This window comes from Stylophora pistillata, chromosome 9 (genome assembly GCF_964205215.1).
Source record: "Stylophora pistillata chromosome 9, jaStyPist1.2, whole genome shotgun sequence".
Lineage (NCBI taxonomy): Eukaryota > Metazoa > Cnidaria > Anthozoa > Scleractinia > Pocilloporidae > Stylophora > Stylophora pistillata.
In genome coordinates, this window is record NC_142527.1 from 22,896,367 (window position 1) to 22,919,251 (window position 22,885).

Sequence of the window (22,885 nt, forward strand, 5' to 3'; positions counted from 1 at the left end):
AATCGCAGACACTTAAGCTAACCCCGCTTAGCACACCTCAAGACGAAGGGGATGAACAAGGCTCTCCAGATGCAGAAGGTGAACAGGAACATAGACAACTTACAAAAGGAGTTGTTTCTCCAAAAGGTCAGGACACCCCGTATCTAACACGGTCAGGAAGGGCAAGCAAGAGACCCTCTTACCTTAAAGACTATGTGGTTTAGCATAAGAACATGGAACATTTACGGTCATTTTTTTCGGTTGTTTATGGTCATTCGTTTCTACTGTTTTACAGGCTATAGGACAATAAAGCTTTTTAAAAAAAAAAAGGGCATGTAACAATGTATGGTATTATTGGCAACCGCTGACAAGTCGGCGGGCTCAGAATACGTAGTTTGTACGTTCTACACGTTGGCTGACATTAAAAGATCGTTATATTCAATCTTGTTCAATCCTAAGCTTTCAGGATCTTTACATTGTCTATCCTTTCTGGCTCACCCAGGCTGAAGTCCTGGCATTCAGTGTAATGCCTGAGCACTTCTGAGATATGTAACATACTTAGCTTTTCACTCATAGTCCATATAGGTAAGTGTTGTCTATCCTTTCTGGTTCACCCAGGCTAAAGTCCTGGTATTCAGTGTGATACGTGAGCCCTTCTAAGATATATAACATACTTAGCTTTTCATTCATGTTCCATATAGGGAAGTGTTGTCTATCCTTTCTGGTTCACTCAGGCTCAAGTCCTGGCATTCAGAGCAATGCCTGAGCACCTCTGGGATATATGACATACTTAGTTTTTCATTCATAGTTAACATAGGGAAGTGTTGTCTGTCCTTTCTGGGTCAGCCAGACTGAAGTCCTGGCATTCAGTGTAATGCCTGAGTGCTTCTGAGATATTTTACATGTTACTTAGCTTTTCATTCATGGTTAACATAGGGAAGTGTTGTCTATCCTTTCTGGTTCACCCAGGCTGAAGTCCAGGCATTCAGTGTAATGTCTGAGTGCTTCTGAGATATGTAACATAGCTTCTCATTCATGGTCAGTATGACGGATGCTAGTTCAGTCTACATTCTACACCCAAAAAACTTAGTATTATTTTTATTATTATTATTATTATTATTATTACTATTATTATCAGGCTGACCAAGGTTTAGGCACTTATCAGAACTTAGATGTACTCTCAAAGCTTTTCAAAAACACTGACACAGTCCAAGCATACAGTTTTTATCCATTCGAAGATTACTTCCTAACTTCTCAGACCAAGAAAAAAACATTTGACTCTCGTTCTTGCTTTTAAAACCATTCAAGGGAAGAGAGCGCTTGAGATTGCTTGAAGCTTACAATGTTAATTCATTAAGCTTGATTTAAAAATGGGCTTGTAAGGCTAAGATTTACTTTTAAAGCACTGCTTCTGTTGTTCTAATATTTTCATTGTCAGTTAATTTTATAAATCATCAACCCCATCCAAATCGTCGTCATTTGTCTTGACCTCTTGCACCAGATAATATTCCTTCGACTCGTCCACTTTGTCAAAGTCAAAGTATTCAACTTCCTGATTCATCAGCTCTTCCAGTCTTCCAACCAGCTCCTGAAAACTCGGCCGCTCATTTAGATCTTGTTTCCAACAGTCCAGCATCAAAGAATAACTAGAATGAATGGGGACATCAATGAGGATTACTTCTTATAAGGGTCAACGACAAACGATATCCATTCAGTAAAAGTAATTAGGTTATATTAACTGAGTTTGTGATGTAGAATGACCATCGTGGAGAGTTTCTATGGTGACCTTTCCAGCAATAGCCCTTTGTAAAAGCGAAAATAATATAGTAGTGACGACTTGAAATTTCCATGCAGTTTCATGCATCTAATTCAAATAATGTTTGACTCGATAAAACTCTTTTTGCGCTAAAGAAACCTTAGAGTCCTCAGCTAAAGAAATTCCGAAAATAAATAAATCGAGTTTGTTTACCAAGTGCTTTCTTCTCTCCTATGAACAAAGGGATGGTTAACGTTGATCGCCTATCTCATCTTGTTGTCATAATTAGTATAAATTATCATAGGTAACGTGAGACCACGAGGTGGAAATAAACATGGCAGTTGTGTTCTAGAATCCTAGTGCTCTCTGTTCGCCGCTTACTACTCTTTCTCCTTAGTCAACTCTACAAATCAACAGTTAATACTTAAAAGCTGCAATTCTTTAAAAGACAATAAATAAACAAAGAAACGAGCGCGAATAATTCTCGCTAAATAGACAAGTTATACACTTGAGCTTATCACAAAAATTATAAAGAGAGAAAGCGTAAGAAGTGGATCGAAGAACTCTATAAAAGCTAGGGGTTCAACAAAAAAAAATCAGTTTTCTCGATCGAACAAGCTATCATTCCTCTACTGAAATGGAGACCACTCGTCGGTGAGGTAGGGAACATACGAGGTTAGTAAGGGGAGTCTTTTTCTGATTAACAATATTTTGGAAATTGAAGAAAAATGAAATCATTCTAAGAGATATACTTCTCTTTTCATTGTGACTAATCTTAGAGACATTCGAAACTAAGTTAGAGGCAAGTTACGTACACTAGATCTGAGCACAATTCAGGTTTCTCCATCCGGTGTCCGGTCTTGATAAATCTCATGAGTTCTGCATTAGTCAGAAGTGGATAAGGTGAGCCTCCTAAACAGGTAAATAAATAAATACAATGAAGAAGCATAATTAAAGGTTTAGGACCTGACTGAGCGCAGGACTTCATGAGGGGTCCTTGGTATTTATTGATTCAGTTATATGATCGTATGCAGCTCGGTGACAGAGTTAAAAAGGAATGAAGAAGTGAACGAAAAATGAAGCATGCAGTATAATCTATTTTGATCTTATTACCAACAGTTGCAATTTCCCACAGAACCACTCCATACGACCACCTGAAAAGAATTAAAAGTTATTGAATAATAACAATAATGTATGTGGACCTGTGTATAGATGTGCTGTGGTAAAGGTTTACGCGCGCGATTCCGGATCGAGATGCATTAGCTATAAACTGAAGCCTTCTAATACACTTGGCTCTCCTTGGTAACCGTCGGCAATAATTGGTCTTCGATGCAGAGAAATAACAAAGGAATATCGGAATTGTTGTTCCTTTCAGATGAAATGGAGAAATATTGCGTGAAAGAGATGAGAGAAAAAGATGCGTTAATATGCCAATAAATAAATGATGCACCGTCAATAGAATTTATGACTGGATACTGAATTTGTAATGAAACAAGGAAAAGTTACTAACACATCGCTTTTAGAAGTAAATATCTGTTCATAAAGGGACTCAGGTGCCATCCACTTAACTGGCAGTTTCTTCTGCTTCTGTACCTCATACATTTCATGATACACTTCACGCATCAAACCGAAATCAGCAATCTTGAGTCTTTTACCATGACCGACAAGGATGTTTCGTGCCGCTAGATCTCTATGAACGAGGCCTTTCCCAGAAAGATAAGTCTGAAGAATTAAAACATATTTGATTCAATAAAAGAAACAATCACAGTTGGCTATCAGGCCCCGGTTGTTCGAAAGTTAGCTAAAGCTATCTACTGGACAAATCTCTATCTGTTAGACGGCACAAAAACTTTTTGCTATTAATTATTCGTAGGATAGTGAATAATACATTGCATAGCTCCATCCATTGGATTTAGCTATCCAACCGATATACAACAGGGCTATGGTGACAATTTAAACACCCGGGATTTGATGAGTATTTACTCGTCCAGCGACCATGATTTGTAAAATTAACGGGCAATACATAAGACGCCAACATGCAGGAACAGATCACTTTGTGGGCGCTACATATATATTATTCGGACGTTTTGGAATGCAGTATCGCTGAGTATTTTTAAGAGTCGTGTCGTATTTTGACAAGCCCGTAGGGCGAATCAAAATAAAAACAACGAGTAAAACTACATTATCTTTTTTTACATATGATGCACGATCCTCGAAGTAGATAGCGCTATTTAAGCAATAGCGAAAATCAGACCTGAAAAAAATCAGGCCTGTACGGGATTCGAACCACTGACCTCTGCGATACTAGTGCAGCGCTCTACCAATTGAGCTAACAAGCCAACTGGGAGCAGGCCGTTAAGTTGATTGGGCTGGTCAAAATACAAACGCGTTAGTGCGTTATTTGTACTATACCAAGCACAGCTGGATAATAAATATCTCTTATCAAACGTTCTGTTGTGTAGTGTCGCGGAGTATTTTTTAGAGTTGTGCCGTATATTGACGAGCCGTTAGGGCGAGTCAAAATACAATTAACGAGTCAAAATACTCAGCGATGCTACACAACAAAACGTCTAAGAAGAGATTTATTATCCAATACGCCAAATTGTTATTTCATTGTGGATTTCTCCAGATGTTCTTTGGAGTACAAATACCGCGATATATTTGTACTCGTTTTGGGCGTTATTTATACTCTACGAAGCACCTTTGGACAATAAAATTGATCGCATAGTTCCGACAGTATTTAGTCACAATTTTGATTGAGCCTCTTTATTAAATTGCGGCAGACGCGCCGACCCAATGCTTGGCCTGCTGGACCTGGTTTGCAACTTGGCAAAGTCACTGTGTTATTAATCAAGATGCTTTATTTTCAAAGTGCCCCATTCCACCTAGGTAAACCTGAAATAATGTGGAGAAGTAACCAGCAACGGACTGGGTAGTAACAACATTCATAGTCACTTAATTTTTTAAAGTTCCTTAAATATTATTCTTCAAAGAACTTTAGAAAGTGCTACATTGCATGCTACAGGGAGTAAGATGCGCTGCAGCGCAATGGTGTTTCCAAACTTTTGTTGCAAACAGCTTCCTCTTACCATGCCTCCTGCTATCTGCCAGGCAAAGGACAATAAATCAGCTGGAACGAATGACTCACAATCAACGCTGCACTCTTCATCTGTCTTGCCGGACGTTCCAAGTGCTCCCTCGGCTTCCGCAGTTGAAAAAACCACCAGTGGTATTTTACTTTCATCTATTGCAGGTTGACCTAGGACATCCCTTGGATGGGGAGGTTCGGATACGTCCTCTGGTATCTCTCCCTTTCCTTCACTTTCACCTTTAGTCTGCATTTCTCAAAGCAAATGATAGTAAGCTTCATGTAACCTGTACCCCAGTATGCCTTACATAAACCAATGTATATAATTATGAAACAATACTTCGTAGAAATATTAACGCGGGGAGATGCTGCTACAAACCCCACCACATGACCAAATAAAAAAAGAAATACATTTTCTGTTACTATGAGAAAATGTTGCAATGTGTTTGGCAAACACTTTTTACCTGATCAATGGATGAGCCGAAGAGAGCATTCCTAGATTCTGCGTACAGATCGTTCTCTTTTGCATTGCTATCAGCCGGGCTTTTAATCTGAGCAAAGAACATTTGTTGACATTAAATGATAAACACAAGTTGTTTTAGTAGAAAATAGATAAATTCTATTTGAAAATATCATCCAAAAAAAGATCAAAGTGTACAAGGCATAATAAAGTCATTATAAGTCCATTAAAGGAAATCTATTTCGAAAAGATATACAGAGCCCCTAAGGGTTAAGGTAAATGGTTTCAATGAAAAGCTACAGTGACAATATACAACCACCTTAATCCATCTCATTAGATATCCGCTAAGCTTTCTCTGATTGTCGTGCTTTTCAAAGCGGTATTTTTACTCCCCATGTTGTATTAAGAACTCTTTACATTCCATTGATTTTTTTTGTTTATCTCGTTACCATGTTCCCACCAATATCTCCTTTTTTTCCGCATATAAACTTACACATCCCAAAATTCATCTTTTTGTTCTGACGAGGTACTCACACACGAAACGACAGCTTCAGAAACTTTATGGTGGTTAGTTGGGATGATCAGGTCAATTGGTAAAACTAAACCCTCCAGTAAGAAAATAATTCAATTTAGAGTTTAAAGACACTTTTCGTTTTCTTAACTGTATCATTAGTTTTGCACATGGAATATTTGCATTCCACCAGAGTATTGGGATTACTTCAATGTCGTTCAGTTTGTAGACGTTAGCGTCCCACAAACATTTCAAATCGTAAGAGTATTCTTACATGAACCGTGATAGGTTCGACTCTAGACAAGGTGACTTATGACCTAAACAGGTGGGGAATCCAATATATGTCGCCCGATCAGCCGACTATTGTTTTGCGAAAATTACCTGAGATCGCTTGCTTCGAAGCCAATGAAGCAAATCACCATGAGCCACGTACTCAATAACCAGGAGGAAAGGTTCGGTCGTGGTCCAACAGCCGAGGAAACTCAAAACATTCCGATGTTTACCAACTTGCTTCATCAGGTCTATTTCGTCCAGAAATTGTCTTCTCTGCTCTTCGCCGGCATTTTCTTTTTAACAAAAGACATATGTATTTGTGATGACTGTGCAGCATGCACCACTTATGTGCAGTGAGCACTTCGAAATTTTGAATATCATACGGCTTTCTGAAAACCTTAGAACGATTCCGGATTTTCCGTTAACATTGCGTAGAGAGAGCTTAGAAATTATATTTCCCCGGAGGGAAGGTACTTACCTGACGGGGAGATGTAGTTCTTCGAACTTCCTCGCAGACTGATACGAGCAATACTGGTACAGAGCGCGGCCGAGCGCGGTCTGAGTACCACATTAAAAAAAGTTCAAGGCGTTCCTTGCTCCATCTGAGAGAGTAGTGCGAAGGTCACGAATGACAGTAACAGGGAAGGGAGGAGATTAATCCGACTCAGGTTGGAGAACAGTATTGCTCGTACCAGTCTGCGAGGAAGTTCGAAGAACTACATCTCCACGTCAGGTAAGTACCTTCCCTCCGGGGAAATATAATTTCTTCTTTACTCCCTCTCCGACTGATACTCACAATACTTGTGCAGTTACTGGCATGAGTATCCCGTAAACCCGAACAAGAACCAGCTTTAATAACTGTTCAGCTAACTATGACATAAGGAGTACTGTAAATCTTACAGAAATCTAGGCTCCAGAGAAACTCCCCCACAAGAAGGGGAGCTGTAGACATCTGCTCAGTTTTTAAACAAACTCAGTCATGACACTGAAGGTCAATAGGGAAAGCATAGTCTGGAAAACCTAAGGTCCCACACCAACTAGGCCAGGAAAACTACTGAATACTGTGTCCCTAAGATAAAACAACAACAATGAACTGCCTGAAAGTTCCTCAGACAGTTAATCAGGCAAAACAGAAAGTACTGCTCTCGCAAATTCCCTTTTGTTGGGTGATCGCTGGTAAAATTGCTTAAATTTCTCCGAAGACGACCAGTCTGCTACCAATATAATAGACTCCAATGGGACCCCCACATGGGCTGCGGCAGAAGTAGAAGCACTCAAAGTGGAATGACTCGTGAAGTGGGAAACAATCCCTCCTAGCTGCATGGCTTTCCCTAGCCACCTTGACATAGTTTGACTTGTGATTGGTTTAAAAGGCTTAACAGAAGAGATAAGAAGGCGGGAAGACGTCCTCCTTGTCTCAGTTCTGGAACGATATTCCTGTAAAATCTGAACCACACAAATCTTTGGGTTGTTTGGGTAGGCAGACAAATATATATTTGTCTTGGAGAGTGACCAGGCCTCGAAACCTTCGTGTGTTCGGCTAAGGTGAACTCCCAGGAGTCATTCTTTATGGATACATAGTTCAGATTCAGCTTGACCAACTCGTGTGCCCGAGCTGAAGAATTCAATGCCAGTAGGGCAGCTAACTTGAGGGATATATGCTTCAGGGCAAGACCACTTAGAGGATCCAAGTCTGCGAGAAACTCAAGCAAGTATTTCACATCCCAGGTTGACCTCAGCCGAGGAGTGGGTGGCTTCATGCAAAAAATATCAGTATAATATAACTTATTATATTATTTAAAAAATACCCTTCATAAAACGAGACACCACTGGAAGATCTCCAAGTCTAGTCTGGCAAGCTGTCAGATGCCCTTGTGAAATTGCAGACATACACTGCCAGCGTCCTATATTGTAAATACCGACTAGTTGAGAGTTCTGTCAAGAAAGTCAAGACATTTGTAACTTGAGCTGAGAAGGGACACAAGTCTCTGGAAGAACACCATTGGACCATGCTCGCCAAGGACCCCGGTAACGCTTTTTGGTGGACTGGGACCACGATGCCAGAAGGATATTAGTCACCTCTTCAGGGAAACCCGCTGCGTGATAGGCTGTCCTGAAATCGGCCAGACAGTCATGTTGAGTGACTGCCACAGGGGATGAAATGCCTCCGGATCGAAAGGTAGCAACAGCAGTGACCTCTCCTTGGAAAGTGTGTATGGTACCTCGGTCAGCATCAGCTGGATCTGAGCATACCATGGCTGCCCCGGCCAGTTCGGGGCAACCATTAGGGCAGTTGCTTTGTCGCCTCTTACTTTCTGAAGAATTCGGGACAGGAGTACGACTGGGGGATGGAGGAAACACTTCCATTGACTCCAGTCTAATTGGAAAGCATCCACTGCTGGAGCTCCGGTATCCGGAGGCCGGGAAACAAACAGAGGCACCTGGTAGTTCAAGCGCGATGCAAAGAGATCTATCTCTGGAACATAAAAGTGTTGAGTTATGTCACTGAAGATATCCTTTCGAAGCATCCACTCCCTGTGGGCATTGAATTTCCTGGAGACTGTGTCCGCTTCCATAATCAACACTCCTGGTAAGTGACGGGCTGTTACCCAGGAACCTCTTGACAGCTGGAAGGACCATAGATCCAAGGCCAGTAGAGACAGGGTCGGTGACCGAGTGGCCCCTTCTGTTCACATACGCAACTGCCGTGGTGTTGTCCATCTCCAGAAGATTATGATGAGGGAAAAGTTGGTCCAGACCCTGGGGTAGTGACTGAGTTCCTTACCCTAGGAATGACTTCAAGGCAAGAATCTCTCCCTTGAGTTCCAGGCAATTTATGTGCTGATCTGCCTCTTCCACACTCCAGCGGCCCCCGGTTGTTCTGCCCTGGCAGGTTGCACCTAACCCCTGTAGAGACGGATCGGTCCTGATGGTGAGGTCGAAGGGAGGAGAGATGATGTCCTGGCTATTGCAAGAGGGTGGCGCTGGGGACGTCCACCATGTTAGGCCCTCCAGGGAAGGATGAGGCAAAGGTATCTGACACATCAGTCTCCACCCTAGACGGGGGAGAAATAGAGCCTGCTGCCGTTGTATGGCTCTGTAATGAAGCGGTGCCACCCATAGACCTGACCGGGCTGCGTGGCTCATGTCGCCTAATAAGCTTGACAGCTCCCCAAGCGAAGTTGCCTGAGACTATAGTATTTCCTGGCATGCCTCCTGAATCCGATGGATTTGTTCCTTGGGCAGTGCAATGGACATTTGAGTCGTATCTCATACAATACCCAGGAAAACTAGGCGATTCATGGGGGCTGGGGAGCATTTCTCGAGTCTCATTATCAAACCCAGGCTGGACAAAAGCCTCCGTACGTAATGGAAAATTTCTACTAGGGTATCCTTCTGATGATGAATCAGGAGAAGATCGTCGAAATAAATTACTGAACGTATCCCCTCTGAGTGCAGTTTCGCTATAATGGGACGGAGGAGTCTTGCGAAGACTTTGGAAGCCAGTGAGAGACCGAATGGGAGGCAACAGAATTCGAAAGTTTTTCCTTCGAACTGGAAACGTAAGTATTTCTTCGATTCCTGGTGGAGTGGGAATGCGAAGTAGGCATCCTTGAGGTTGAATTTCATCAGGTAATCGCTCTTGCGGAGGGGCGAGCGAGCCGTGCGGAGCCCCTCCATCTTGAACTTCTCTTTGGGAAGAAATCTGCTCAGTGCATACAATTGGGCGAGCTCTCCACTGACGTGGGGTTCTGACAAAGGGTATCTTGTACCCTGAAATAGTTTGAAGGATCCATTTGTCTGTTGTAAGAATGTTCCAGCTCGTCAAGAAAGTTTCAAGTCGGTTTGCCGTTTGATTCTCCGAGAGGAAGAGGGGATGAGCAGGTGACGGATAGTCAACTGCTGGTGCTGTTAGCCGACAGGTTGGAAGCTGAGGCGCGCCTGGCTCCTCCACTGGTTCTGTTTTAGTTAGCAACTGGGCGATCCGACTTGTAGGCCCACGTTCTTTTCTTGTCTGCTCCAGCCTGTTGTACCCTTCTGAAGAAGGAGTCACGAAAGGACTGGGACCGACCTAATGGTGCTTAGCCTTCCTTCGGCTTACAAATCAGTTTGGAGTTAGATGCCTTGTGATCATGCTCGCTCTTTATTTTTTCATGAAACTGGTGAGGGAACAGATGCTTATCTGTTGGTATGCCCTCACGCAAAGTCCGTTTCCTCAGATCAGTCAGGAAATCGGAGAAGCGACGCTGCCGCCAGATATTCAGACGGGCATTGGCATCGCCCAGCATGATGAGAGCATCTTGTAACATCTCCCGAATGACATCAGGATCTGACCGGATTGGCCTGGCCACCGTGATAAAGGGACCCTGTTGCTCAGAAACCCCTTCGACAAAGGCAAAAACATCGTTGGTCTTCTGATGGCCATGTACTTTCCTGATTTCTTCCTTCATGCCTGCCTCCATGGTGGGTGCACGCATGAATCCGTCAGCCCCCTTAATCGGGGGGTAACTGGCTGAAAGCTCCTTCCATTTATCCTTGGTCAAGGCCTTTGTAAAAGCTTTGGTGGTGAGATCTAGAAGCTCCGAAGAGAGCTCAACATCATCTTCTGTTGCATAGAAACGTTCACCCCTTACGGAGGACCCTGGGGTTTCCTCCTCTGATTGGGAACATCGGTTGTGAGGCTCTTACTGGAAGGCTCTTGCCATGCAACAAGGCCACCAGAAGAAAGAAACTTTGCCAGAAGACCCGGCTGAGACTTCGCAATGGACACCTCTATACGCTTCTCCAACGCAGGTGAAGCGACCTCCGCCATTCCGGTCGGAGCCGACTGACTCACATTGCCCTAAAGGACAATAAAGGCGGTCATGACACATGCCTTTGGGATATTAACATCGTCGGTGCGAAAGGAATCTACGAAAACATCTCGCTCAATCCGCTGAAAAGAGTTGCCATCTTCTGTCAAAGAGGTTAAAAACATAGAAAACGAAACACAACTTACGTTCTCTGATGTAGAATCAGCCATGATGAGCACAAAATGTAGAGGAAAACCTAATAAATAATTCATAAAATGAAGATGTGGTCCACCGTAGCACGCCACGGACGAAAGAGGAAGGAAGGAACGCTTTGAACTTTTTTTAATGTGGTACCCAGACCGCGCGGGGCCGCGCTCTGCACCAGTATTGCGAGTATCAGTCGGAGAGGGAGTGAAGAAGAAACAAATCCCACTGTCTTGTTAAGCGTTTTAGGAATTACGAGCACATTGATAAGACTACATCTTTGCCTTTAGCTATAAGCCTTAATGTAAGAATGTTTTTCCCGAAAAAATTCTCTGATAGACTCGAGCTTTGGCAAGCACCACATAAATATCTGAAAGGAAAAGCTCAAGATAATTAGCGCGCCAAAAATAACACAACTTAGACCACATAAGTGAACTAGGCTCATTTCTTGATATTGTTAATACTTTCGCAACTTTCTGATGGAGTTTAAACGGTAGATGAACATAAGAATGAAATGGTAATAATGACATCGAACTCGATCGTAGTCATACTTACCATGAAGTTCTTTTACTGCCACAATTTTTTGTCGCCTCGCCTCACCAATAGCGTCATAATTTTTTTTTAGGTAATCTAATCCGTCCTTTAGCATCGCCTTATGAACTTTCCCAAATGCTCCCTCTCCTAGGTCCCCAACAAATTCTGTTCTTAATGGATGAATTTCGCACTGCTCCAAGACATGAACATCATTGACTGTCCTTAATCAAAATCAATACACTTTTTTGAGTTTAGCGGCATCATAATTCTTAATCCGAAAACAAGTTTACTTCCGCATCAGTTGTAAGACAAAGCTGGTCTCCGCAAGTAAGAAATTGATGATTATAACGATATTAATGAAAATTATCACACTAAAGAAATCGCCCAACAGCTCAAATTTACTCGAAGATTATATTCCTGGCTGGAGCAGTAATGATTTTGCTGGTCAAAATAGAATGAAGTGTTAGGTCTGGGGAGGGATAAATTTAAATTTAAATGATAGCAATTTGAAAGTGCAGAAATACCTTTTGACCTGTTTTGATGCCCGCTTCTTGTAGTAGTACCACACTCTTATGAACAGTAGAAGGGCAACCAAAACAACAACGCCGGCAACGATCAGTGCAATTTGGCTACCCAGATCTAACGGCGGAGGATCTACAGCAAAAAAAATATCACTATCTATGCGGCTTGCGAAAATTACTTAAACGTTTTACCATTTTATTACTTTAGGACCAGTCCTTGAGGTGCCTGTCACGCAGCAATAAATTAGCCTTATTTAGTTTGATGTTCTCCAAGCGAGAAAGGCTTTCCTGCTTTTATGTTTGGAACGTTTTGTCGAGTTGATCTCAACTTTGTTGGCTGAGGCAAGATTGTCAGTTGGTGGAGAAATCTTTCGTACTTTTGGAGGAGAGTAAAGGGTATTCAGCAAACCAATTGCAATTAAAGCTTAAAAAACTGCCAATGTAAAAGCTTGTAATTTCCACTTTCAATACATTTGCTCTTTATTTAAAAATCTCCTTGTCAATAACTCATGTGTTTCAAACGAAGTTTAGATACATTCATGAACTTGATATCGTTACCAGTAATATACAATGAAATATATGAAGTTCATATATTTTGAACTGCGGTATTAGATACATATGATACACGATCCTCGCAGTAGATAGCGCTATTTAAGCAATAGCGAAAATCAGACCTGAAAAAAAGCAGGCCTGTACGGGATTCGAACCCCTGAATTCAGGTCTGATTTTCGCTATTGCATGAATAGCGCTATCTACTGCGAGGATCGTGCATCATACGTATCTAATACCGCAGTTCAAAATATATGAGCTTCATATATTCATTGTATCTGATTTATCACTTTAGCGGGTTTATTTCGAATCAACTTAACGGCCTGCTCCCAATTGTTAGCTCAATTGGTAGAGCGCTGCACTAGTATCGCAGAGGTCAGTGGTTCGAATCCCGTACAGGCCTGATTTTTTTTCAGGTCTGATTTTCGCTATTGCATAAATAGCGCTATCTACTGCGAGGATCGTGCATCATACACATTGATGAATTGTCAATACCATGATATCCAATCATTCTCCGAAAGATTATAAAGTCGTCTGTCCTTTGTGACTGCGATGAAGACAGATCTCCCCCCCCTAGCTCATTCCAGGCCCTGGCCTGAAACTCATAGGTCGTGGAGCAATTCAGCATAAGTTCCATTTGGTTGACTCCCTTATCTGTTACATTAAGATCTGTCCAAGTGTTGTCATTATTAATTCCTTTTTTCCTGTAGCTGATTGTGTAAAAGAGTATCGGGCAGCCAATGGATTTAGGTGAGGTCCACTTTAGTGTAATATTACATCCTGAAACTTCTCGGTTGACTATTTCAGGTTTACCAGGACGGTCTATCATTTCCGTGAAGTAGAGCAAGGGTATAAAACGTAAAAACATAACGTTAGTGTGGTAAACACGACTATTACGTTACCGTTTTTTATTTACAATGGACTAAAGACGTATCGCGAATGATCATGTAAGAAATCAACCCTAGATTGCAAATTCTTCCGATGGGCGAAAGAAAAGAGGTTTGGATAGCTCGTTTCCTTTCGTGTCTTCAAGGAATAACGTAGAATAATATGAAACTGAATAATCATTATTCTACAACACTGTGAAACAGGCTAGATAGTAGGAAGAGAAAATAACCGTATCAAGTTTACACCTGCTAAAGAAATTGTACCTGCTAGGTTTGTGAATGTTTCCTTGGTGTCGGATGGCAAACTGTATCCAAGTCTATTTTTTGCAAGTACTCTCACACGATACTTGGTATATTTCTCTAGCTGTGTAAACAGACATGTACTTGTTTTGGATATGTTATATAACGTGCAGTTACTCCAATCTTTTTTGAGATCAGCCTTTGTGATCTGTGCTAGGTATCCGATCACAGGATCTCCTAATGCCCCAGGTTTCGGTGGACTCCACGTCACGCTGAGAGAGTTACACTCTCCCGAAATTGGAGGATGCAAGGTTGGTTTATATGGAACATCTGACAAAAGAAATTGAAATAAGCAAGAAGAACGCCCAACGAAAGTTCAACCTCGACTTCAGTAAAAATGGGTGCCTAACCCACCCTAAATCTAAGTAAGAACATTGTTTATGTTTAATCAAGAAAATGATTCTTTTTTCATATCAACCAGATTTTTTCCAAGAATGATCTCTTATAAGAAATGAATGATTAAAAGTTCATCCTGAAATACTGGGGAACAAAAGACACCAATAGTAATCAACACAATTGTGTAACTGCCCTACCTTGAGCTGTTCTTACTTTCCAGGCTGAGCTGTTTTCACTTGGTCCCACCTTGTTCCAAGCCGCGATGATTATTTCGTATTTTTTGCTATATTGAAGCTGTAGTTGATAACTTGTAACCCCCGAGATGTTTATTTGGCTCCAGCTCTCAACAAGTGGTTCTATCACTCTGAAGTAAACGGAGTACATGGTAATATTGCAATTGTGATATTCAGGATGTCTCCAAGTTACAGTTACATTTCTTTCAGGAACTGTTGAACCATTGGATATAATCTGTGGTGCATCAGGCCTACCTAAAAAGAAGAAAAACATAACGTAAGGAGCTTGAGCTAGGATAAGAATGAAAATCTATATAAACGGCCATATTTTTATCACAATACACTTGTTTTAGTTCGTGTTTGTTTTTAACCCACCATCCATCCATGCCTTAACCGTTCATCTATCCATCCATCCATTCATCTATCCATCCATCCATTCATCTATCCATCCTTCCCTCCTTCCATCTATCTATACTTCTATCTACGTATCCATTCGTCCATACATACGTACATGCATCTATCCACCTATCAGTCATTCCGTGCAGCCATCCATCATTCCAGCCATCCTTCTCTCCATCCATCCTTCTTACCTCCATCCATCTATACCCCATCCCTCCATCTATCCACTTCGGCTACATCACTCCAGCCATCCTTCCATCCCTACAACCATCCTTACTTCCATCCATTCATTCCCCCATCCCTCCATCCGTCCATCCATCTATCCATCCTTTATTCCATCAATCCATATATCTATTCATCCATCCATCCATCCACACCTCCATTCATTCATTTATTCATCCATCCAACCATTTTTTCCTTCACCCAGCCATCCAGCAACCCAACCATTCATCCATCCTTGCAGCCGTGTATCCTTCCATCCGTCCTACCTATGCGTTCAATAGGCTTGAAAAAATTTTGGAAGAAAATTATTCTCACCTCTGCACGAACAGTTTTTATCGCATGCTAAGAGGAAAGGTATCACTTACCTACGCGGTCAATGAAGAATGTACGATTCGTCCAATTACTGAACCCCATCCGGTTTGAAGCTCTAACGCGAATATTGATTGGAGTTTCATTATTGTCAGTGAGCAAACCATTGAAGAAACATGTATCATTTGAAAGGAAGTGACTACAGTTACGCCAATCACCACCTTGCATTCTTATCTGGACTTGGAAATCTGTCACTGAGCCTCCCCCAGAATCAGAGTAAGATCGCCTCCAAGATATCTCCATTTCCCCACATTGCCTCCTTTTAATTTTCGTAATACTTGGTTCAAAAGGTACCCCTTTAAACGTAATCAGAAAAAACGCTATTACCTACATCGTGTTATTCTGATAGGGAAGCAAATCAGTCCTCAACAAAAAAAACTCCAAAGCTATTACCATTTTCCGTTCGTACGGACAGCACAGACTTCCAACTGTAGTCGTTATGTCCCCGTTGATTCCAAGCAAAAACCATAATGTAGTAGTTCTCGCTGCAGTTTAACCTGAGACGATAATCCTTTACGTTTGACCTTTGCAAATTAATCATATTCCATCCGCTCCTTTCGTTTCTGAAGTGAATTGTATACCGAGTTATTGGGCAGCCGTTAGGGGTGGGAGTATTCCACGACAGGTTAGCACTGCAGCCAAATGGAATCGCCTTTATATTAATTCCACCTGGAATATCTGCAAAGAAATAACGACAATTACTAATCATTTCAATGGCTGTTGATACCTTTTAAGGAATTTTAATTTTTGTTTCAACTTGATTTAATGTAGCGTTACACGAAAGTAATAATACAAATTTCTTTGATGAAGTCGGAGTGAAGCACATAGAGGAAGCCTACCAAACAGATAGGCTCTTTGCAAGACTTGAGCAAGTGATCAACTTTCGGGAGACTCAAAACAGTTCACTTTTAAAAATTTTGTTGAAAGAGCATTTTAAAATTAGGTAGCCTGAGAAGTTTCAGCGGTATATCTCAAAAGTACCGATTGCAAAGGTCGCCGAAAGGTAAAAGCATTTGTATGAGAAAAACTACTTTTGCCACCCAGTCACGCTGACGTAGTTTTCCATACAAATCCTTGTAAATTTTATCAATTTCAAAACTGTCGTTAAATATTTCCCTCAAATTGCCTGTTTTGAATTAAAAAGGAGATATGAGCCCCGTAATGCTTAAGGAAATATTTCAAAAGTGAACTGTTTTCGTAGTTACCGAGAGTTGATCACGTGATCAAGTCATGCAAAGAGATTATTTCTTTATTTCTCAAAGCTTATCCTATGGAGCCTAGACTATATCACATTTCCTTTAATTTTTCTTTGAAGTTAGAAACAAAAGAAATGCCTAATTATAGCTCAAAAGGTGTTACCATAAGAAGTTACTGAGTGAAAGTTGCAGCGGGTCAGAAACATCCATTATAGAACCTCCAATGAAATTACTGCAGCTCAACACCTAACGGGTCTCAAAGACACGTTACTAAGGTCGCTCTATTATTTTTGCCGCACTGATGATATTACATTCCATATTCCAGAAGTGCGCCGATGTTCGTATTTGTTAGTTCTTTTAAACTGAATTGAAAAAAACAGGGAAGAGCGAACAACGCCATGATATTAAATCAACCAATTTAATTTGATTCCTTCGCTTACCTGTAGTAGTTTCCATAAATTCTTTTTTCCAAGGACTGATAACTGTTAACGAGCTATTGGAATATTTAGCCCGGATATTGAATTCATAGACTGTGTTCATCTGAAGTCCGTCAAATTTGTGTGAGACTACTTTCCTTAGGACACTAACGTTCCGCCTCGATCTTTCATTGATGGATCTCAATGTAAATTCATAACCATAGATTGCATTGGTTTTAGGCTCTGTAGTGGTCGGGGGGCTCCACTTCACTGTTATGGCACTTCCACAATCGGTTGACTCTGAGCTCAGAATTGTTGGAGGCGCTACCGTTCTAAAATCCACTAGAGGATAAATTATACGAAACGAGATTGCCTTGCTGATTGGCTAATATATGGGCGTTGGATGAACGGATTGACGGGTTAGCAAATCAATGGAGGAGTGAGTGGGTGGATGGAAGGATTAATTGAAGAAAAAGGGGAGAAAAGATGAGTAAATAAATATCGGAACTTAGTCAACAGTACAGCGAAGATATTTCAGAGACATTAATCTTGTCCTTTAGGAGAGCTTTTGTAGAAATTACTTGAAGGTTAGAATTTTTTCAGATGCTTTTGTAGAAATTATTTGAAGTTGAGAATTTTTTAAGGGGCCTTTGACTCATGAGCGAGATATGGAGGGACAATAGCTGAGAAACTAAACTCCAATTTTGAGCGGAGCTTTTACAGGATTTCTGATCTGCACGAGAGCGTTAGACGCTGAGACAATGGTAGCGTAAATAAATGAATATCTTACCCAATAAAATGTCGTTTACCGCGAGCGTAGTATTAGACTGTAGCAGTTCACAAACGTATTGACCCAAATATTCTTTAGAAATTTTGGTAATACGAAGAGTTGTAGACCCTTTCGATTGCTGGCAAAAGTTGGGAGGAAAAATGTGATTAGATATGCTGTAATTTCCTTCCTTTTTTATGGCATGGCCTTGAAATCTCCACTGCCAGTGATAGAAATGCAACTTGTTGTAATCCAGGCCGTTTGCATGACATTTTAATGTGGCATTTGACAAGCCTGATGTAACTTGACGATATCTTGCAGTAAGCTCAGGAACGGTTGGTGAACCTACGCGAGAGAGAAAAACCACGTTTACTAAAAAATAATCATCGATTCTCTCTTAAAAAATTAAAATTGACGGTATTGGTTTTGCAGTGATAACGATGATAATAATAATAGTTAACGACCAATAAATTGAAATAGGAAAAAAGGAGGGTTAGTTTCTCGACGAAGGGCTAACGCTCGAAACGTCAGCTTTTGTAATTGTTACGGTGGCCAATTTACCACTTCAACTTTGTTGATGTATCCAAATTATTTCGTTACTCCCACCGACGCAGCGACAAACAGTTTCTTTCGAAACTATCAGCCTTCATTCATTAGTTTCTCGAAGTTGGTTAATTCAAATTGCAAAAAGTTTTAGTGGGTGAATGACAGACGTCTGTCACTTTACCAACTTTCAATAATTTCAAATAAATACAGAAATAAATAGATAGTTCATGTATTTGTCTATTAGATAGGTGATTGAGGAGACAAATAAAATGATGATGAAAACATTGTCTCACAGGCGACTGATACTTTAATAACACGCCATCTTGTAAGATACTTGTTCTTGGCTTCGCAGGTGAAGTTAGCAGCATGATGTCTGTCGACTTCAGAAAGGTGTAATGATGAATAAATATTATCCGCCTGTTTCTTCTCTTTAAGGGATACTGAATGGTTGAGATCGCCATCTTTGAGTTCCATGCCATCCATGAACCACGTCACTGTTGGAAGGGGTCGGCCGGTCACGTTGCAGAATATGACGGCCTTTCTTCCGGAAAAAAGCTGTATAGAATCCTCCGCTACACGAATTGATGGATTATCTGTTCAATAGACAAAACAAAAACTGTTATTCAATTTAATTGTCCTGACGTTTACACGGATTATTCTCGCGAGAATTGCCTAATAAAGACCGAGATTCTTTCCAACACTTGACCAGGAAATGTATAACGGCACGAGTTTTTTTTTTTCAGTCATTAGGACATCCGTCTGTCGACACCAATACATATACTGTCAAACCTATATTAAGCGGTCAGCCACCGCTTAATACAGCTTCCACAGACAAGTAATATTACAAAGAAACGACAAAAAACGTCATTTATACCACAATTGGCCACTTAATGTATAAAACTCGCTCAGAAATACAACCAACATTGAATTCGGAGGATGACTCTATATTAATTTTTACAGGAAATATTATTCTTAGGTAAGAGATTATTACTTTATATGTAGTTCCGCTTTAAATGACCACTCAATACGGGTGGAATTCGAAGAAAACCAAGGGATTGCTTAATAGAAGTGACCCCTTAATCATGGTGAAAATTAAATTATAGTGTTAACTGATAAAAACCTGATAACTTCGATTCTTCATTGTGTGTATTGGCTATGAGTTTCAATCTAGCAAGATAAAGCTTGAAAACGAAACTTCCGACAAAGTTTTTGAACTCTCACGGCGGCTTGTAGTTTGTAGCACGATAAGAAACTGATGCCCATGCCCAAAGGATGCAGCTAGGTTCTTTTGAAAACAGATGATAAGTGCATTTCCAAATCCATTGAGCACCTTGTGGACGAGATTTTCCTACTGAGAACTTAAAACTTTCATTCACTTTTCAAAGTGAACGCACCTGTATCATGACTAATCACGCACCATTTCCGTCAGTCTATTGAACTAGACTTCGCACTTAGTATTCTTCGCTCTCCAAGTTCTCTATAATTTTTGTTTGAGTGGCATAATTAAACAAAGTCGCATTCTGATTGGTTAACGAAGCAAGGTATTTATTGTGGAATTACGAGTTGAAAAGGAGGCTAAGTGATATTGTTTCGCATCTCTTGTTTCGCGCCCAGGATAAAAACAAACGAAATTATTGCTGTTTCTCTTTTTCTTTTCCAATTTTTTTCAGTTGTGTAATTCAAGGAAAACCTATCACCCGACTCGTGAATTCCGCAATGAATTGCAAAAATTGCGAAAACCGATCTTGCACGAATCGCGGAATTCACTAGTCAGGTAATGAATTTTCCTATATGATTAAATGTAATGTATGTCAATCAATAACTGCTTAATAATAGGTTCAATAATCTAATTTGAAAAATTACCCTTACCAGCAGCCGCGATAACCATTTTGACCAAATGGTTTGTGAAAGGACGAAGAGAAAAGAATGAGAGGTAAGAATGGTATGCCATAACAATCACGTCTTCATTTCCCTCTGTGATTCTTCCAAGGTCCCTATACATACGATAATAAAAACCTATGCCGGCGGCCAAAATGCGAACACCCTGCTCCTTAAGTTCCTCTGCGGGCGCAAATGGATCGTGAGGTAGCGTTTGTACCCCATCAGTAATCAAAATTGCAATTTTTAATACGTTTATCCGAGAAAATCGAAACACCATTCTTGACGCCACTTCTAAACCTTTGTGTATCATTGTTCTTGCACCAAGCATAGGCGGAGGGGCATCGGTTAATCTAGAGAGGAACATATTTAAACTGAATACCGGGGAAAAGTTTTTTTCCACAGTAGCATAATCGCCGAAAAACACTATCGCAGCATCAAGCGTTTCACATCTCATGAAGATTTTCTTAGTGACTTCCGCCACAAATTCTCGGACATTCCTATAGATAGGTGTTATACTTGCAGATGCATCCAAAATGAATGCTATGTCTGGCCCATTCCCACACTGGTCATCAACTGCAAAAAATTTTGAAAAGATAATTCAAATAGTTGAAAATTAAACATATGGAAAACATATGAACGTAAAATTTGCCAAAAGTATTAATTTTGTTTTCGTGGAGCATCGGCTGAGAGCGGAGGCAGAACAAAAGAAGCTGAGTTTTAAATAACATGGAAGATGATTTAATTGAGACTGCGAAAATAAAAATTACAACTAGGGCGTTTATTACAATTTTTTGCTTCAATCTGATTTTCTGATGAATATGCCATACCTGAAATTCTGGTATTTCTGAGAAAGGTAGAGGGGGAAGACTCCGTAAGAAAAACATAGGGGATCCAGGAATAAGGAGCGAAACGTTTGTGTTTGATACATTTTTAGCGAGCTAAAGCAAAGAAAGTATTTAGGCAAAAAAACTCAGGAAGTTCCCTTCGTGATATGCCCCAGCTTTAGAAAAAACGCCTAGTGAAATAATATTATAATTCTTTGTTTCCTACGTTTGGTTAATAGAAGACTATTGTTATTCGAAAATAATTATCATGCATTAATTAAATCGCGATATAGGCACAGTTAGGTCCTATATTAACAAAAATTAAGGGTACACGCCCTTGTACATACCCGCTACTGCAGTTAGTTGAGCTATACAAAGACAATAAAAAGCGAAGAGGACATTACAACGTTCCATCGCTTTAACCCTCACATGAAGGAATACACTCAAGCAAGATCTGAAAGAAAGAAAACACACGTTTCTAGAGAGATACAAGAGCCCAAATCTTGCGAAGAAATGGAAGCTCCAGTCACATTTAGGCATTTTATCATTATAAGACTGAATGGAGAAATCAGCATTGCCATTTAGAAAGGAAACTTGAATATCGATACTCCATTCCTTTTATTTTTTTATTAAAAAAAGGAAGTAATTCCAAAGCAGGAACTTGATCTTAGTTTCTCAGGATATTATTAGTCTTTTCCTCTTGGCAAATAAGCACTTTGGTCTCAATTCGCAGTTTACTTTGTTTGCTTTACTTTATTTAACATTTTTGTTTTGTTTTAGTTTTTGTATGATTTGATGATTTTTGGGAGAAAAACCTTTAAGGGCTACGCTTATCCAGAATGCATTGCAAGGGTAGTGGCCTTCTCAGTATGTTCTGTTTTACAGAAAAGGGAAGCCTACCGTGTGTGCAATGTTATTCGACTAAATCTTTTCAATCCTGATCGAGAACCGGCTTTTTATACCTCATCTACTTAGTGTCTATGTCTATTGACTGCGTATTTTTGTCGTTGAATTCCGTGTTTGCGGAAATGAAGCCATCAAAAAAAGGTCGTCCTGCTAGATGGAAAGCAGCCGTATTATATTCGATTTAATAAATTTAATAGCATGGAATGAGCGAGAGGCAGCGTCAGGATTTGACTAGAAAATGAGTAGCGGGTCTGCTGCAGAAGCCTGCTACAGCATTTCGGAGGAAAGGGAAATAGAAAGCTACTCTCAGCGTCAGACGGGGAAACGTCGGGAAACGTTTGCAATCGATCTTAAGCCTAGTCCCATGTAAGGTTTTGAGTTATCTTTCAATCTTGGTGAGATAAAATTCAGGGATACATTCCACTAAATTTCATCGTGATACTCTTTCATCGTATTTCCAAACATTGTGATTTTTACTTAAACGCGGAGCGTGACAGATAATTTTACGTATAAAGAGGATGGCGCTTCTCTTTTAACGAATCCTCTCTTTGCACCTGGCGAATGACACAAGTGAAAAAGTCAAGTATTCGAAGGATTTCGTCTCTTTGTAATGCGTTTGGACGTCAAGGGTCGATTCACTGTTAAACCAGTCGCTTTCATACACTTTTGTGTCCAAGAGTGTACCCTCTGAGTCTTATATTTCAGCCATGAATAGCGATAGTAACGTGGTACAATGTACAGAATGTAGCTGTTTGCCCGTCTTACAAATTCTTCTATTTTTTCTTTGGTTCTGTTCCACAGACAGAAAACCTCGTCAGTATACCTCTTCCAAAGTAGCGGTTTAGTTGTGCTCTGGCTGATATCTACCCTTCTCCTATTTGTCCATGAAAATATTGGTAAAAGCTACTGCCGTTGTCCGTTTCCGTTCGGTTT

General features: G+C 40.5%; 1 protein-coding gene and 1 pseudogene across 1 annotated transcript; both read right to left on the reverse strand.

Moving 5' to 3' along the window:
* Nucleotides 1-1,061: 1,061 nt before the first annotated feature.
* LOC111320407 (uncharacterized) lies at nt 1,062-21,460 on the reverse strand. Its single transcript, XM_088734496.1, has 19 exons — nt 21,394-21,460; nt 20,211-20,795; nt 18,635-18,934; nt 17,817-18,140; nt 17,051-17,368; nt 15,808-16,092; nt 15,411-15,710; nt 14,389-14,679; nt 13,820-14,125; nt 13,164-13,490; nt 12,123-12,252; nt 11,620-11,819; nt 6,176-6,360; nt 5,288-5,374; nt 4,825-5,070; nt 3,246-3,457; nt 2,849-2,889; nt 2,551-2,647; nt 1,062-1,625 (listed from the first exon to the last, which is right to left on the reverse strand). Exons 1-19 carry the CDS (start codon nt 21,458-21,460, stop codon nt 1,424-1,426), a joined length of 4,503 nt encoding a protein of 1,500 aa, XP_088590622.1. The 3' UTR covers nt 1,062-1,423.
* On the reverse strand, nt 6,381-8,745 carry LOC148723853 (uncharacterized; annotated as a pseudogene).
* Nucleotides 21,461-22,885: the final 1,425 nt, after the last annotated feature.

Coding starts and splice junctions, on each gene's coding strand:
- LOC111320407 (XM_088734496.1), bottom strand. CDS start 21,460: ATGGAACGTTGTAATGTCCTCTTCGCTTTTTATTGTCTTTGTATAGCT. Junction 17,369..17,816: donor GGTAAACGACATTTTATTGG/GTAAGATATTCA, acceptor TTTATCCTCTAG/TGGATTTTAGAACGGTAGCG. Junction 2,890..3,245: donor TTTACTTCTAAAAGCGATGT/GTTAGTAACTTT, acceptor AATTCTTTTCAG/GTGGTCGTATGGAGTGGTTC.